The sequence below is a fragment of the Pseudorasbora parva genome, chromosome 19 (genome assembly GCF_024679245.1).
Source record: "Pseudorasbora parva isolate DD20220531a chromosome 19, ASM2467924v1, whole genome shotgun sequence".
Classification (NCBI taxonomy): Eukaryota; Metazoa; Chordata; class Actinopteri; order Cypriniformes; family Gobionidae; genus Pseudorasbora; species Pseudorasbora parva.
In genome coordinates, this window is record NC_090190.1 from 35,878,267 (window position 1) to 35,892,483 (window position 14,217).

General features: G+C 36.7%; 1 protein-coding gene across 1 annotated transcript; it reads left to right on the top strand.

Annotated features, from left to right (window-relative positions):
- Positions 1–240: 240 nt before the first annotated feature.
- si:ch211-264f5.2 (uncharacterized protein LOC570749 homolog) lies at positions 241–8,799 on the top strand. Its single transcript, XM_067425891.1, has 7 exons — positions 241–359; positions 3,752–4,069; positions 4,156–4,488; positions 7,033–7,378; positions 7,490–7,581; positions 7,756–7,805; positions 7,999–8,799. Exons 1-7 carry the CDS (start codon positions 314–316, stop codon positions 8,089–8,091), a joined length of 1,278 nt encoding a protein of 425 aa, XP_067281992.1. The 5' UTR covers positions 241–313; the 3' UTR covers positions 8,092–8,799.
- Positions 8,800–14,217: the final 5,418 nt, after the last annotated feature.

Below are 14,217 nucleotides of genomic sequence, written 5' to 3' on the forward strand. Positions count from 1 at the left end.
TCACTAGAGAAGTGGAATTGTACCTGTGGGTGTCGCTGTTGGACAGTGTTAGGCCTACTTTATAAACATGAGTGACTTAAACTTTTAATGACCCATTTTGTAATTTTTGTAATATTGATTACTTTCTCATGCAGCTTTCTCCCTGAAGGTTTCAGCCCTGTGTTGGTGAGCAATGAGGAAAGAAGGAAATGAGACTGCAGGAAGTGTTGAAATCCACAGTGTATAAAAGGAAGTATAATTCAAATGGTTAAGATGCTAGTCGAAGATACAAGCGAGGAGGGTTTATCATTTTTGTAAAATCACGGTTTAAATCATGGCTTTTTTGCTGACTACCTTAGTGCTGCTATTAGGAGTCCAAGGTAAGTCCTTAGGAAAAAATAATCCAATGCTGTAACCTGTGTTGGTTCTTTAAATAATTCAAGGGAATAGGATTTGTTAAAAACACTATTTCTGCTTTGTCAGTCATAAAAATGTTTTTTGTGATTTAATATTAAACATCTCATATGTTGCATATTATAGACTACAATGACAAATGTGACCATCGATTATGTACTTCATCAGTAGTTATTGTAAAAACAACAACTATAATTCACTTTTAACAAATATATTGAAAATATACTATAGCCTTATAAATATATATAAGTAGCCTATATGAGTTTTAGGTAGGCCTATGTGGATTTCTTTTGACATAATACAACACAATGTATATATTACAATTTGGGCTATGCAAGAACAGCTTTAACAATAAAAAATATATATTTTATTATGTTTACAAGAAGCTCTATGCTTTAGTAATAAAGATAATACACAGTTCAACGTCAATCAATTCACTGACGTCAAAACAGATTTTTAAGTAATCATGCTGGCCTGACATTGCAACAGAAAAGAATTTTTGATGTTCCATCTCCCCAGACATCCTCTTTTTTTTCTAAAGTGTATTCACTCAGAAATATGGAAGCTTGTTTTCACCAGGGAATAAAGAATGAAGTCAATTGGGACTTTTCCCCTCAGAATTGGGAGATATAAACAAACAATTGTGAAGGGCCCAGCAGGCTTCCATGAGCTCCACCAAGGAGAGTGGCTGTATGAAAATAAGTTTTAATAAATAAGTAATTATTTAATATATGTGAGTTTACAGGAGTGACAACCACATTCTATCACCAAACTCACACCCATATAACAGTCCATTGCATATTTTTGTACATCCTTTAAAAGCAGACCAAGGATTAATGAAATGGCGTCAATGCAAAAACATTCACTATCTGTATAGCATATTAAACACAAAGCGGTGTCCACAGGTTCTCATCCATGCAATGCAGAAGGGGAAAAAGTAATCTAAGGTCCCTGGGTTACAGCAGCAGATGTGTTCACATTTAGCTGTCCTATTAAAATGGCACACTGTAAACTGTGCAGTTATTAAATATTGAAGTACACAAGTTCTTAATTTCACTGAACAGTTTTATTAATACCTCATCATCAGTTCTTTGAATCAATGCAGCTGGAACCCGCCTAAAGGCCGGAAAAGGTTTCTAATGTAGATGTGCATCTGTGAATTTTTGACTAGTCACTGTTCAGTTTGCATAGCATTTAAGCCATTGTGTGTGAAATTCATGGGGGTAATGGATTTAGCAACCCTTGTAGATATCAGCACCTGTTTACATCAGAGAAACATACTTTCTAAAATATTAAAAAATATATGTTTAGACATCACCAGAGTGAATCTGGGTAACATTAAAGAGTTAGATCACCCCAAAATGAAAATTCTGTTACGAATTACTCACCCTCGTGTCGTTCGACACCCGTAAGACTTCCGTTCATCTTCAGAACACAGTTTAAGTTATTTTTGTTGAAATCCGATGCAGGCCTCCATTGACACCAATGTCATTTCCTCTCTCAAGACCCATAAAAGGCACTAAAGACGTCGTTACAACACCCATCTCACTACAGTGGCCCTACAATCATTTTATGAAGCGATGAGAAGTTTTTGTGTGCAAAACCCCCCAAATAACGACGTATACAGCTATGGGCTCATTTCACACGTGTGTTCTGAAGCCTTGAAGCATTATCAATCAGTGTATTTTTTTCATGATTCGGATTGCGGATTCGGATTCAAACTGCTGAAATCACGTGACTATAGGCTTGTTCGAGATCCATAGTCGCTGCGCAGACTGATCAGCATATGACATCAAAGAACCGCGAGAACGATTGTAGAGCAAACTACTCCTTATGCTTTTGAATCTCTCTCACGGTACTTTGATGTCATACACCGTTTGGTCTGCGCAGCGCCAATGGATCTCGAACAAGCCTTTTGATGATCCGAACCGCTGATTCCTATGAATCAGTATTTTCTCACCCTAATGTAATTTCAAAATTTATTTTTATTTTAGTATTTTACCCTTTGAAAAAATTCAGCATTAGATTTTTTTCTGGCCAATTCACACTGCACCTACAAATGGCAACATACGGCAACAGACACTTTGTCAGGTTTTATGGGATCAGTGTGTTACCAGTGTCAGTGTCAAGTTTGCCGCTTCTGTTATAAACTGAAGCCTAATTATCTTGATGGCCCCCAGGTGGTTGGCCCAAGTTTCTGTTGAAGCCAATACAGAAGTGACTTAAACTGAAATTCCTCAACTGGCCACTAGGGACAGGCTCCAGAAGGGAGCAGAATCTCATTGAGCCCCATGTTAAAATTCCCAACTTTACAGCAGAAAAAACATGTTTACAGCCTGGTACAAATTGTGGTTTTATTCTATACGGCTAATTTTGCCTTTCATGGCTACTGTGAGGGGGGTGAATTTATTTATAATTCATTCGTTTACATTATATAAAGCCTTAAAGTTCTGCATAATTAAGTGTGTGACCACTTTGATTGACAGGTGGATAGCCATTTATCCACTCTGTTAGTCATTGCGTCAGCTAAGCTCTGCCCATGTCCTGCCTATTTGCCCATGTTCTGTTATCCTTGCGTATCTATCCAAGATGGCAACGGCCAACTCGTCTCTAGTTTGCGCTTCAAAACTGCACTTCAGAATCCTATGGGTGACATCACGGACACTACATCCATATTTTTTTTACAGTCTATGATTCTAATGGACGCGAGATAAACTAAACAATAAAATTGCACTTCATATATTTTTTCCCCAAGTTGGTTTCATTTAAAACGTTTTTTTTAAATAAGTTTGGTTTTAGTTAATTATTTTATTGGAGGGGAGGGGTGACGTCATGATTGACAGCTAAGATTGAGAGCTTCTCTGAGTGAAGTTGTCACTAAGGCACCAAGGGAGACTTTAGCTTTAATTTATACATTTCCATAACTGCTTATTTCACACCAATTAATTGTTCTGTATGTGCGAGAGTGTGGATGGGCCTTTGATATTGCAGTTTTACTTCCTGGTCTCGACTGCGCAGACTCTGGTCCCGAGGTCACTACTGCACAGACTCTGTCCCAAATCTGCACAAGATTGACATCTCCATATTCTGACCTCTAAAGGCTTGAACGCTTCACTTTTCACGGAAGAGAATGAGGTCGCATCATCCATATTTTTCCAGGCGCCTGTTGGCATCTGACGTGGCTTGTTTTAGCCGATTGAACATGTTTAATCTGCACTTGTCGGGTCGTGGGATGTTTGAGAAGTGACGTACTGTAATCTGGTTGTCAGCGTTGGTCAGCAGCATGTGAATGACTTTCAATGTCTTTGTGTTACAAAGAAAATCTTTCTTGAGTATATAATCATTTTTTGACTCACAGGTACCAACTCTCTATGGACAGTAAATAAGATAACAGCTCAAAGTGGGGGATCTGTCACCATTCCCTGTCACTACAATCTCCAGCTCAAGGACCTTCCTAAATTCTGGTGCAAAGGAAAATACTGGATTCCCTACATGATAATGCGACCTACCAACCAAGAGAAGCAAACAGGCATCAGCTTTTCCAACAGCCCAGATGAACTGGTAACAACCATGACGATGACGAACCTACGCAGCACTGATTCAAATCGTTATTGGTGTGCCGTGAAGAGGCAAGGTTCCTTTGTTAGAACATCTCTAGAACTTATCGTCACTCAGGGTAAAAGTTATTGAGATACTTTAGCACCACTATCAAATATTTGATGGTTCCAAAAGTAATTGATTTTGTCATCTGATTATTTCCAGGTACTCCAGATCTGTCAGTGGCCAGCAACAATGTGTCAGGTGAAGAGGGCAGCAATGTTACCATCCAATGTCTCTACAGTGACAAACTAAAAGATGATGAGAAAAAATGGTGCAGAAGTGGAGATTTGCACTCCTGTCAAACGGCTCAGGATTTAGAGCCATCAGCTGGAGCAGCTGTACAGATAAACGATACATATGATGGTGTGTATAAAGTGACTCTGACAGGACTGAAGACGACAGATGCAGGCTGGTTTTGGTGTATGGCTGGGGATGTGCAGGCTCCTGTTCATATCAAAGTCCATTCAAGGCAACTCATTACAGATGCCAACACAAGTAAGTTTATATCACAGTTGTTCATGTGTTATGTAGTTTACAAATATACTGGATTAATACTGTGTCCTTATCAGATGCGCAGCAACACATGTCTTTACCGAGTCAATTATATTTTTTTCTCCTAACGAAAAAAGATGGCAAGATTCGATGAGCGTCCTGGGATTCTGAAAATGATTTCTCTTTCTGAAACATAAAATAGATTAATTTGAGTTTATACCTATATCGTTTTTTTCATGACTTAATTAGCCATAATGAAAGCAACAATGGACCATTTACCTCAAATAATAACTTAAATTACTACACAGTAAAAAATGAATCATGGGTCTTGTAATTTTCACAAGGTGATAAATAAAAATTGTGTATACATTTTCGTAAGAAAATTGTTGTCCAGTGTTGTATAGAAATAAAACCAAGAGATACACTTTTCAATTTTTTTAAGGAAATGTAAGCAGTTTTGAGACTTGCATTAAGGAACCAATTAAACTGCTAAAAAAAAAATGGTTTATTTTAAGAGAATTTGCTCAATTGTGCAGTTTTATTTAAAGACACCATTGCTAGTTCCCAGCATGCTTTGCATATGGCTGGAAATGGAGATTAATATTTAAATTAATGTATTTTTGAGTGAAGGGAAACATCTGTTAATGTAAAATGTTAATTTTAATAATTTTGATAATGCTATTATTGAGGAAAAATCTGTAATTTAATTAGTTACTAATCATATTGAAAGAAAATTGCTTTGCATTGATAAAGTAATCCAAACTCCATTTATAATGAGTAACTTATTACAGTAAGCAATTACATTTCCAAAGTAACCTTCCTAACACTTAATGTATGTGAGATCAAGGTCAAGTTTATTTATATAGCCCTTTAAAACAACATAAATGCTGACCAAAGTGCTGCACAATATACAAAGCATCCTCATACAATACAATTTAAGCACTAATAATAAAATATCAAAAGAAACCAAACAAAAGTAATACAATTAAGACAAGAACATCATGCAATATAAAACAATATTTAAAATTTTAAAAATTAGTATCAAATTAAACATATGCCTGAGACAAAAAGTATGTTTTGAGAGAAGATTACAATGTAGACAGAGTAGGGGGAAGTCTAATAGACACAGGTAAGGAATTCCAGAGCTTAGGACCATGAATGGAGAAAGCTCTGCCACCTTTAGATTTAAGTCGTGATTTTGGAACATTTAATATCATCTGGGTGGAAGATCTGAGATTCAACACATTCTTTCTGTTGTGTGACTGAGGAATTTCTTTCAATTGTCATGAATTTAATTCCACTTCCTGTCATTCAAATTCAACTTCCTGTGGGGCGGAATCAATTCAATTCCAATTCATGAATTGAATGGAGGCCAGTTCTGAAATTCTGAATTTTGCACAAGCCTGCTTTACATCACCAAGTGCAATGCAAAGCATCGGATACAGCAGTGTAAAGCACACCGCCACTGGACTCTAGAGCAGCGGAGACGTGTTCTCTGGAGAGACAAATCACGCTTTTCTGTCTGGCCATCCGTTGGACGAGGAGGGTTAAAGACATAGGCCAACCAAATGCACTGTGTTGACCAACAGAATCCTACTTGGTTTGAAAATTACTCATTTGTGAGCTGTGCTTCACACTATTGACATTGGACAGTGGACATTTTTTGCAACAAAATGTAACCAAAATGTGTATGATGAGGTCACACCTTAAGTGTGTTATTTCCACACCCCAATGGAATTTTGAAACTTTAAATTACATTTGAAACAGGTTTCTCGAAAACTCTCTCATCAGTCATTGGTCAGCTAAACAGATAGACCTGCCCCAAAATCACACCATTGTTTATGTCAGTGTTGGCATAGGGCCAAACAACATGTTAAAGGGATAGTTCACCCAAAAAGAAAAATTCAGAGTATTTTTTATTCTCTGGAAGTCAATGGCTACTGTCAACTGTCTAATTATCAGCATTCTTTAAAATATTTTCTTTTGTTTTCAACATAGAGGTTTGGAACAACACAAACACACACAATTTTTTTTTTTTTTGGTTGATCTATCCCTTTAATTATTTTGGTGGGAAGTGGAAACAGGAAAGGGGTGAGAATGGGTCCTATAATCCATCATCTTATATCATGACTGTATACAGAGCACTGCGCCACAGTGACTGTGAAAAAAAGTACACTGTAAAAAATTATATGTTCAATAAGTTATGACCACATACGTTTTTACATTGTTTTAACTCATCAAAATAAGTTAAGAAATGTTAAACTTGTTTTAATTAGTTATACAAGATGTAACTCATTTCTTAAAGTCAGTTTAACATAATTTAAGTTGAAATAACTTAAACATCCAAGTCAATTGTACTGCAAAAGTGCAAAATTTGCCTCTTTTTTTTACAGTGTATTTTAACATTTGAGGAATTACACATTACTTCTTCAAAGAAAATGGCAGTGCATACAAAATAAATAATGACTTTCATAATGAGTTTCTAGGTAAAGCAACAAAACAATGCTTAAACTATGTGTCACTGACCTGCTCTTCTTTTATTTACAGGACCCTCCATATATACCACAGCACCATCCTTCACTTCAGCTATGGATGTACACAACCATAATTCGGCCACTACTCTTGTATCCACAAAATCAAAATTACCAGAAAGCACTTTGATTCAGACTGAAAAACCTGACCAGATATCTACTGCATCACCGAAGCAGTTTCATTCTACGATACAGCCCTCGTCCTATCTAACCACAATGGAGAACTCAAAAGAGAACCCATCTCACACCAATGGTACCGTTAGGACTCCACTAACCAGCAGATCAGCAACTCCATATGTTGCTACTAGCTCTACACATACTGTATCATCTATATTTGAACCCACACCCACTTATGAACGCAGGTATGTTCAAAGAAATCTTTAGTAAACCATAAATGCTATTTTACATCTGTTCAATTTGATTTATTAGACGTTTGAGTCTAGCTGAGTATAACAATTTCCTTATTTTTTCAGAGGCTTTATTCAAGTGATTGCACTAGTATGTGGAGCACTGCTTATATTATTTTTGTTATCTGGAATTTCTTGGAAATTATGGTCATGGAATAGTAAGACCTCTATTATTTTTATTTATATTATTGTTATTATTACTAGTATATGATGATGATTATTTTTTAATACACTTATTGAAAAATTAAGCATTCACTTGTCAAACAATATTTATTGTTCTCTTATTCACCTCTTTTTTTTATATATATATTATTTTTTCCTGAACATTTCAGAAAAGGCAATCACAAGAGAGGAAGCAACAGAAATATCAACAGACCTCCATGTAAATAATTCTTTAACAATATAAACAATATTATTTGACAAAATGCTAAATTATTTATTTAGAGAAATTAAGAAAATAAAGTTACCATTATGAGAAAAAAAAAATTATAGTTTATTTAGAAACAAAGAACCAACACAACAGTAAACTTTGGAAAATGTATTTGCTGACAACATTTTTGTTTTATTTTATATAGGCCAACGACAGAGATGATCTACTGGGCAACGAATGGACAAATACATCAGTTGTGCAGTTCAGCACAGACTCAAACACTGTCCTAATAGCATAACCTGTTGTAAAGTTGAGACCTCTGGAACACAAAGAAGGACTAGAGCAGTGGTTTTCAATCCTGGTTCTGGGGAACCCTGCATATTTTGTATGAGCGTGTCTCAATCAGTTCCATAATCATCAGGCGATATCAATCACAATATATTGAACAGACACGTTCAGTTTTTAATTGTAGTGTCTGTTCTCTAACTGAACTGATTTTATGAAGATGAAAGCGGTGGTGAGAAAGTGAAAGTGATTCAGTAGCAGCGGCTTTGGGAATGGCCGCACAAGGCGGCGAAGCATTCTGGGAATTGTTGTCTTTCATCCCCATGAGACAAAAATACATTTTCTGTCTTTTCTCAGTCTAGAAACATTCACATTTCTACTACATTAATGACCCAGTTAAAATACAGATTAATCTTCCCAGTGCTGAAGTACCCCTTTAAATTAAATATGATTATATTCTTAATAATTCAAGCATATTACATTTTTACAGCTCACAATATAGGCAGGCTTGTGCAAATTTGAATTGAATTGACTCCGCCCCACAGGAAGTTGAATTATAATGACAGGAAGTGGAATTAAATTCATGACAATTCAAAGAAATTCCACAGTCACACAACAGAAAGAGTGTGTTGAATCTCACATACATTAACTGTTGGTTACTTTGGAAATGTAATTGCTTACTGTTATAAGTTACTCATTATAAATGTGGTTTGGATTACTTTATCAATGCAAAGCAATTTTCTTTCAATGTGATTAGTAATTAATTGAATTACACATTTGACCTCAGTAATACAACAATTACATCAATTTTGTAATTTAATAACCTTTGAAAAGATTACCCGTCTTTCGGATGAGACGTAAAACCGTGGTCCCGACTCTGTGGTCGTTAAAAATCCAAGGATGCCCTTCGATAAAGAGTAGGGGTGTAACCCCAGCATGCTGGCCAAATTTGCCCATTGGCCCCTGTCCATCATGGGCTCCTAATCTTACCCCTCTCCTGATTAGCTTCATTTCTCGGTCTCCTCTCCACCATAAGCTGTTGTGTGGTGAGCGTTCTGGCGCAATATGGTTGCCGTCACATCATCCAGCTGGGTGCTGCACATTGGTGGTGGTTGAGGAGAGCATCCGCAGCCGCGGCTGATGTCGAACACGCCTAAACGGCTATCCACCTGTCACTCAAAGTGGCTACGCCCTTAATTAGGCAGAACTATAAGGTTTTATATAGGCTAATGTAAACATATGATTTATAATCTCTTATAAGGCCAAAACACATGTCAACATTAAAATATAAGTTGAGGGCTGCAACAACAACTTTTAAATGTCTATTGTTGTCAATGACATAAGTATTTGAAATTAACATGATTTCTTAATGTCTAGTGACATATCAGGGCCATTTTATGATTAATTGAAATACATTTCTTACCTACATGAGAGAGAGAGAGAGAGAGAGAGAGAGAGAGAGAGAGAGAGAGAGAGAGAGAGAGAGAGAGAGAGAGAGAGAGAGAGAGAGAGAGAGAGAGAGAGAGAGAGAGAGAGAGAGAGAGAGAGAGAGAGAGAGAGAGAGAGAGAGAGAGAGAGAGAGAGAGAGAGAGAGAGAGAGAGAGAGAGAGAGAGAGAGAGAGAGAGACCTCTTGAGGCCCAAGCACCTCATGACAAATCCGAATAATACTCAGTTATAACTAAATCCACCGAGTGGCGCTGTGGAGCGTATTGATTAGTTGAGATCTGGTTGATATTTGATAATAAAGACTCGTCTGCCTCGTGATGTTTAAAAGTACGGTAGGTGAAAATTGAAAATTATCTTACAAAAGGGAGTTCATTTTAATCAAATTAACTAATAAAACTATTATCATATCACCACAACGAGAAATCACACGAAATCCAAACACCAGTCCAGTCGAATGAGGAAAGACTGCTGTTCTGCATTCACGACTACTACAGGTAAGCCCAGCTGTACCTCACACGAGCCGAGATGATAACATAATATAGCAAAATGATCTCTAGATGTATGCTTCCTTTAAGTTTCTTCGAATGAGACAGGTTAAAAGAGCTGCTGTTAGAAACGTAACTTAGCTTAGCAAACGTGTCTCTGTCTGTCGACAGCAGCATTCTCACCTAAGCGTGGTGGTATTGTTTTTCCTCAACATGAACATATGAAATATAAACACGATAACCATGGTGTCTCGAGTGTACTTTGTGCACAATAACCGTTGTTTTTACTGTTTAATGCATTGAACTAAAAAAAAATCCTTGAGATAATGTAAGCTTGTCTAATAATCAGTTTGTTTAGAAATGGTAGGCCTACAACTTGATGAATAAAAAATAACGTCTTTCTCATTAAACATCATTTAAATTAACACATTTTCACGTTTTTTTCATGAGCCCAAATATTCACATAGCCTACAATTTTTTTAAAAACAGGCCCATCCCTACTCTTAAAGGGTTAGTTCACCCAAAAATGAAAATTCTGTCATTTGTCATTTGACACCCGCGAGACCTTTGTTCATCTTTGAAACACAAATGAAGATATTTTTGTTGAAATCCGATGGCTCAGAAAGGCCTTCATTTAAAACCAATGTCATTCCTCTCTCAAGACTCATAAAAGGTTCTAAAGACATTGTTACAAAGTCCATCTCACTACAGTTGTTCTACAATAATTTTTTTGAAGCGACTATAGTTTTTGTGCGCAAAAACAAAAAACAAATTAAGACTTATAAAGAGATGGCCGATTTCAAAAGCCTCAGAGCTTAATGAATAAGCATATTGATTTATAATTCGGATTGCGTGTCAAACTGCTGAAATCACGTGACTTTGGCGATCCGAATCATGAATCGATTCGCTGATTTGTTAAGCTCTGAGGCTTCAGGAATCTGTATTTTGGACTCATTTAAAGTATTGTAATCGTCAGGTTTTAGCCAGTTTTCTGTCAAACACAGCATAGGTTATGTCTGTAATTATATCATTAACAATACGCACTTTTGTGGGAAGGGATCAAATATTTAGCAGCCCAAGCTCTATCGTTTATTCATCTGTATTATCTGTTTTTAATTTGTTGAACATTAATACAATTTTTACCCTTAAATGGGTTCAAGAGTTTGTATTTACTAATTTGGGGAATGTATACAGTCTCTATGTGATAACATCTAATGCCAAGTTCACACTGTCCGATTTTTATTCGCCGACAGGTTTTGAAAAAATCGCCGACACATGCCTGAAAATCATAGGCAAAAATCAGTGCTCATGCATGTGAGTGACAATCATGCAGTGTGAATGATCAAAGACGTGATCAGAGAGAATCGCTGAAGAGTCGCCGACACCCGTGAGATACTCGCATGCTAAATATCTGGACCTGTCGGCGATTCAAACTCCTGCTGTGTGAAATGTGTTCTGAAAATTACATTGGCGATGACCGACAGCCAGTGACAGAGTGAGATACAGGGCGGCGGGAGGTTCAGGGAGGAGTTATAGACCACAATATCAGTATTTTAATAGATATATTTACAATTCCATCAAACCGAAACAAGCCCATACATTTACACGTCCACATTACACATTACAAAATGTATTTACCTAAAACTCTCTTTACAAAACAATCCTTGCTCACTCGGTCTCCCCAACAATTTCCTCCGCCATAATCTTTCACAAATCAGGGCACAGACAATTTGGAGCGTAAACTTTCTGCAGTTTATCATTTTTTTTAAATAACAATTCCAAGTCTCGTGCGAGAACTCCGGTCTGATACATGTGTGATCTCCTGGTGTTTACTTGTCACATTGCACGTGTAGTTGGGAAAAGTAGTTTGCACACCAGAGAGAGAGAGAGAGTTGACGGCGATTGTTCCTCCTGTTCAGTCATGCAGTGTGAACCCCTCTGTCGCCGATCCATCGTGTAGTGTGAACACAGCAGAGACTGAATGCAACCCAGTTAGTCATGCAGTGTGAAAAGAGCAGTGACCCGACGAGTTTGAACATCGTGCAGTCTGAACTATGCTTAAGTGAGAGATAAATGTGTTGGGATTTATCTGACTTCTGACAGCTAACAGACGATCAGTTAAGCAGTCTGTCTGCTTCCTGACCTAGGCCCCAGTTGTTAAGGTTCAACTCTAAGACTATGTGCCAGATTACTAGAGAGAAGAGCAGCACTATCCTAGGAAGGATGAATACCATCTCCTTTTAACGTCAAGTCTGCCCCAAAAGTTCTTCCAATTGTCTATTAAGCCTTTCCATTACATTAACAAGCAGTGTATTCTCTAGGCCAGGGGTTTTCAAACTTTTTGTGTGTGTGGACCACTATTTGTAATCAAAAAAAATTGCAGACCACCTCATAACACATAATAAAATATGTCTACACCTGCCTGAATTAATCTGTACCTCTAAATAGGCTTACTAGCACTAAAACTATAACTAGTCATCACATCAGTACAACAGGTTAAAGGAAAGTTTACTGCACAAAACGCCTGCCACATATTTAATTTATTTATTTACTCAAGCGCCCTAATGCTAAACAGCGTTCGCAGTATTTTCTCTTCACCCTCCTTTTCTTTGTTTTTTTTATGTTGAATCTGGCTCATAGATGCATCCGACTCACTGTCAATCTCTTCATTTTTTGTAACTTCTGCCCATCTCTTTTCTCTTCAGGGAACCGGTCGCTAACCACTGATCCATAACGGCACTGAACCTGAACGTGCACGGTCGAGCGCCACTAGGCTATTTTAGTAATCGCACAATAATTTGACAATTTAATACAAATGTTATATCAATATAGGCCTACATATTCTTTTTACTTTTAATTTTTTTATGGGAATTTCCTGGTAAAATGAAGGTAAAAAATATTATTTTATTTTATTTTGCCTTTCCATGGACCACCTGCAGTACCCTCATGGACCACTAGTGGTCCGCGGACCACAGTTTGGGAATGACTGCTCTAGGCTATTTGGATGTACAAATTTCGGTGGGAGTAGGGGGGTCTCGGTACATTTTGTGGTTCAAACTAAGGAACGTGACTTGATGAGCGATTGGGCATTTGGTGGTGCCAGGCAAAAATCATAAGGCGTAGAAGATGCATACTCTCTAATACGGGAGATAATAATCTTTTTCATGGTGGCAGCATTCGTCCTCCTTTGAGACCTCCCTGGATGGCTGGACACTAGGGCTGCCCATCTTCCTCCATTATCCATTCGAATTTAATTCATTCGATTTTTAAATATTCAAATTTGGGGTGTGCGATATTGAAAGAAAATATCTCAATATTTTCTGGGATTTTCTCGATACTAACGATAATTAGACGATATTTTGCTGAGTGTTATATATATATATATATATATATATATATATATATATATATATATATATATATATATATATATATATATATATATATATATATATATATATATATATATATATATATATAATCTTTGTGTTAATTCCATTAATTTAATCAAATTCAATTATAATAATGAGACACAATTTAGGGCTGTTACCAATCAAATTAAAGTATAAAATAAAAGTATCAAGAAAATTCATCTTCGCATTGGAGTGGAAACACAGAAGCTGCATTTAAAGTGGCATACACACAATGTGACAAATAAATAAAAAAAATGTTTCAATGTTTTAAACACATGACGTTGAATACTGATATTTAAAATGATTTAAAACATTAAAACAAGTAAATCAACTAATGGCCAAGACTCACTTTCTCTCGCCCTCAGCTCACGCTCTCTGCACATAACGGTTTAAATTAACAAACTGTGCTGAACAAGAGTTTTGTGCAAGCAATTTAAGGTCACGACTCTTTTCCCAAATATAGCAGGCTTCATTCAGTAATTGAAACAAATATTATTAATATTACTTCAAGTTTTACAGCATATTGAACGCTCTGAGCGACCTGTCCCAAGCATGGAACTTTTCCTCGACATGAAACGGTAAATAATCACACCAGTAGAAGCAGTGCATTTATCCTTTATTCATGCAATATCTCTTCAGTCAGTACAGTAGCCTACGCTTTAGTAATGTTTCTGTTTAACGTTAAATAAAATGAGGCATGGTATGCTAACTGTATCTTGCATAGCTTGCATACAACTTTATCTTCCGGCTCAACAATTTTACCTCCTACCGACTAAAATCTGAAGTACTTCCAG

What these genes read in the sequence shown, in the direction of transcription:
- si:ch211-264f5.2 (XM_067425891.1), top strand. Translation starts at nt 314, where the DNA reads ATGGCTTTTTTGCTGACTACCTTAGTGCTGCTATTAGGAGTCCAAG. An exon ending in CATTACAGATGCCAACACAA is followed by an intron (nt 4,489 to 7,032) that starts GTAAGTTTATAT and finishes TTTTATTTACAG; the next exon opens with GACCCTCCATATATACCACA. An exon ending in AAATATCAACAGACCTCCAT is followed by an intron (nt 7,806 to 7,998) that starts GTAAATAATTCT and finishes TATTTTATATAG; the next exon opens with GCCAACGACAGAGATGATCT.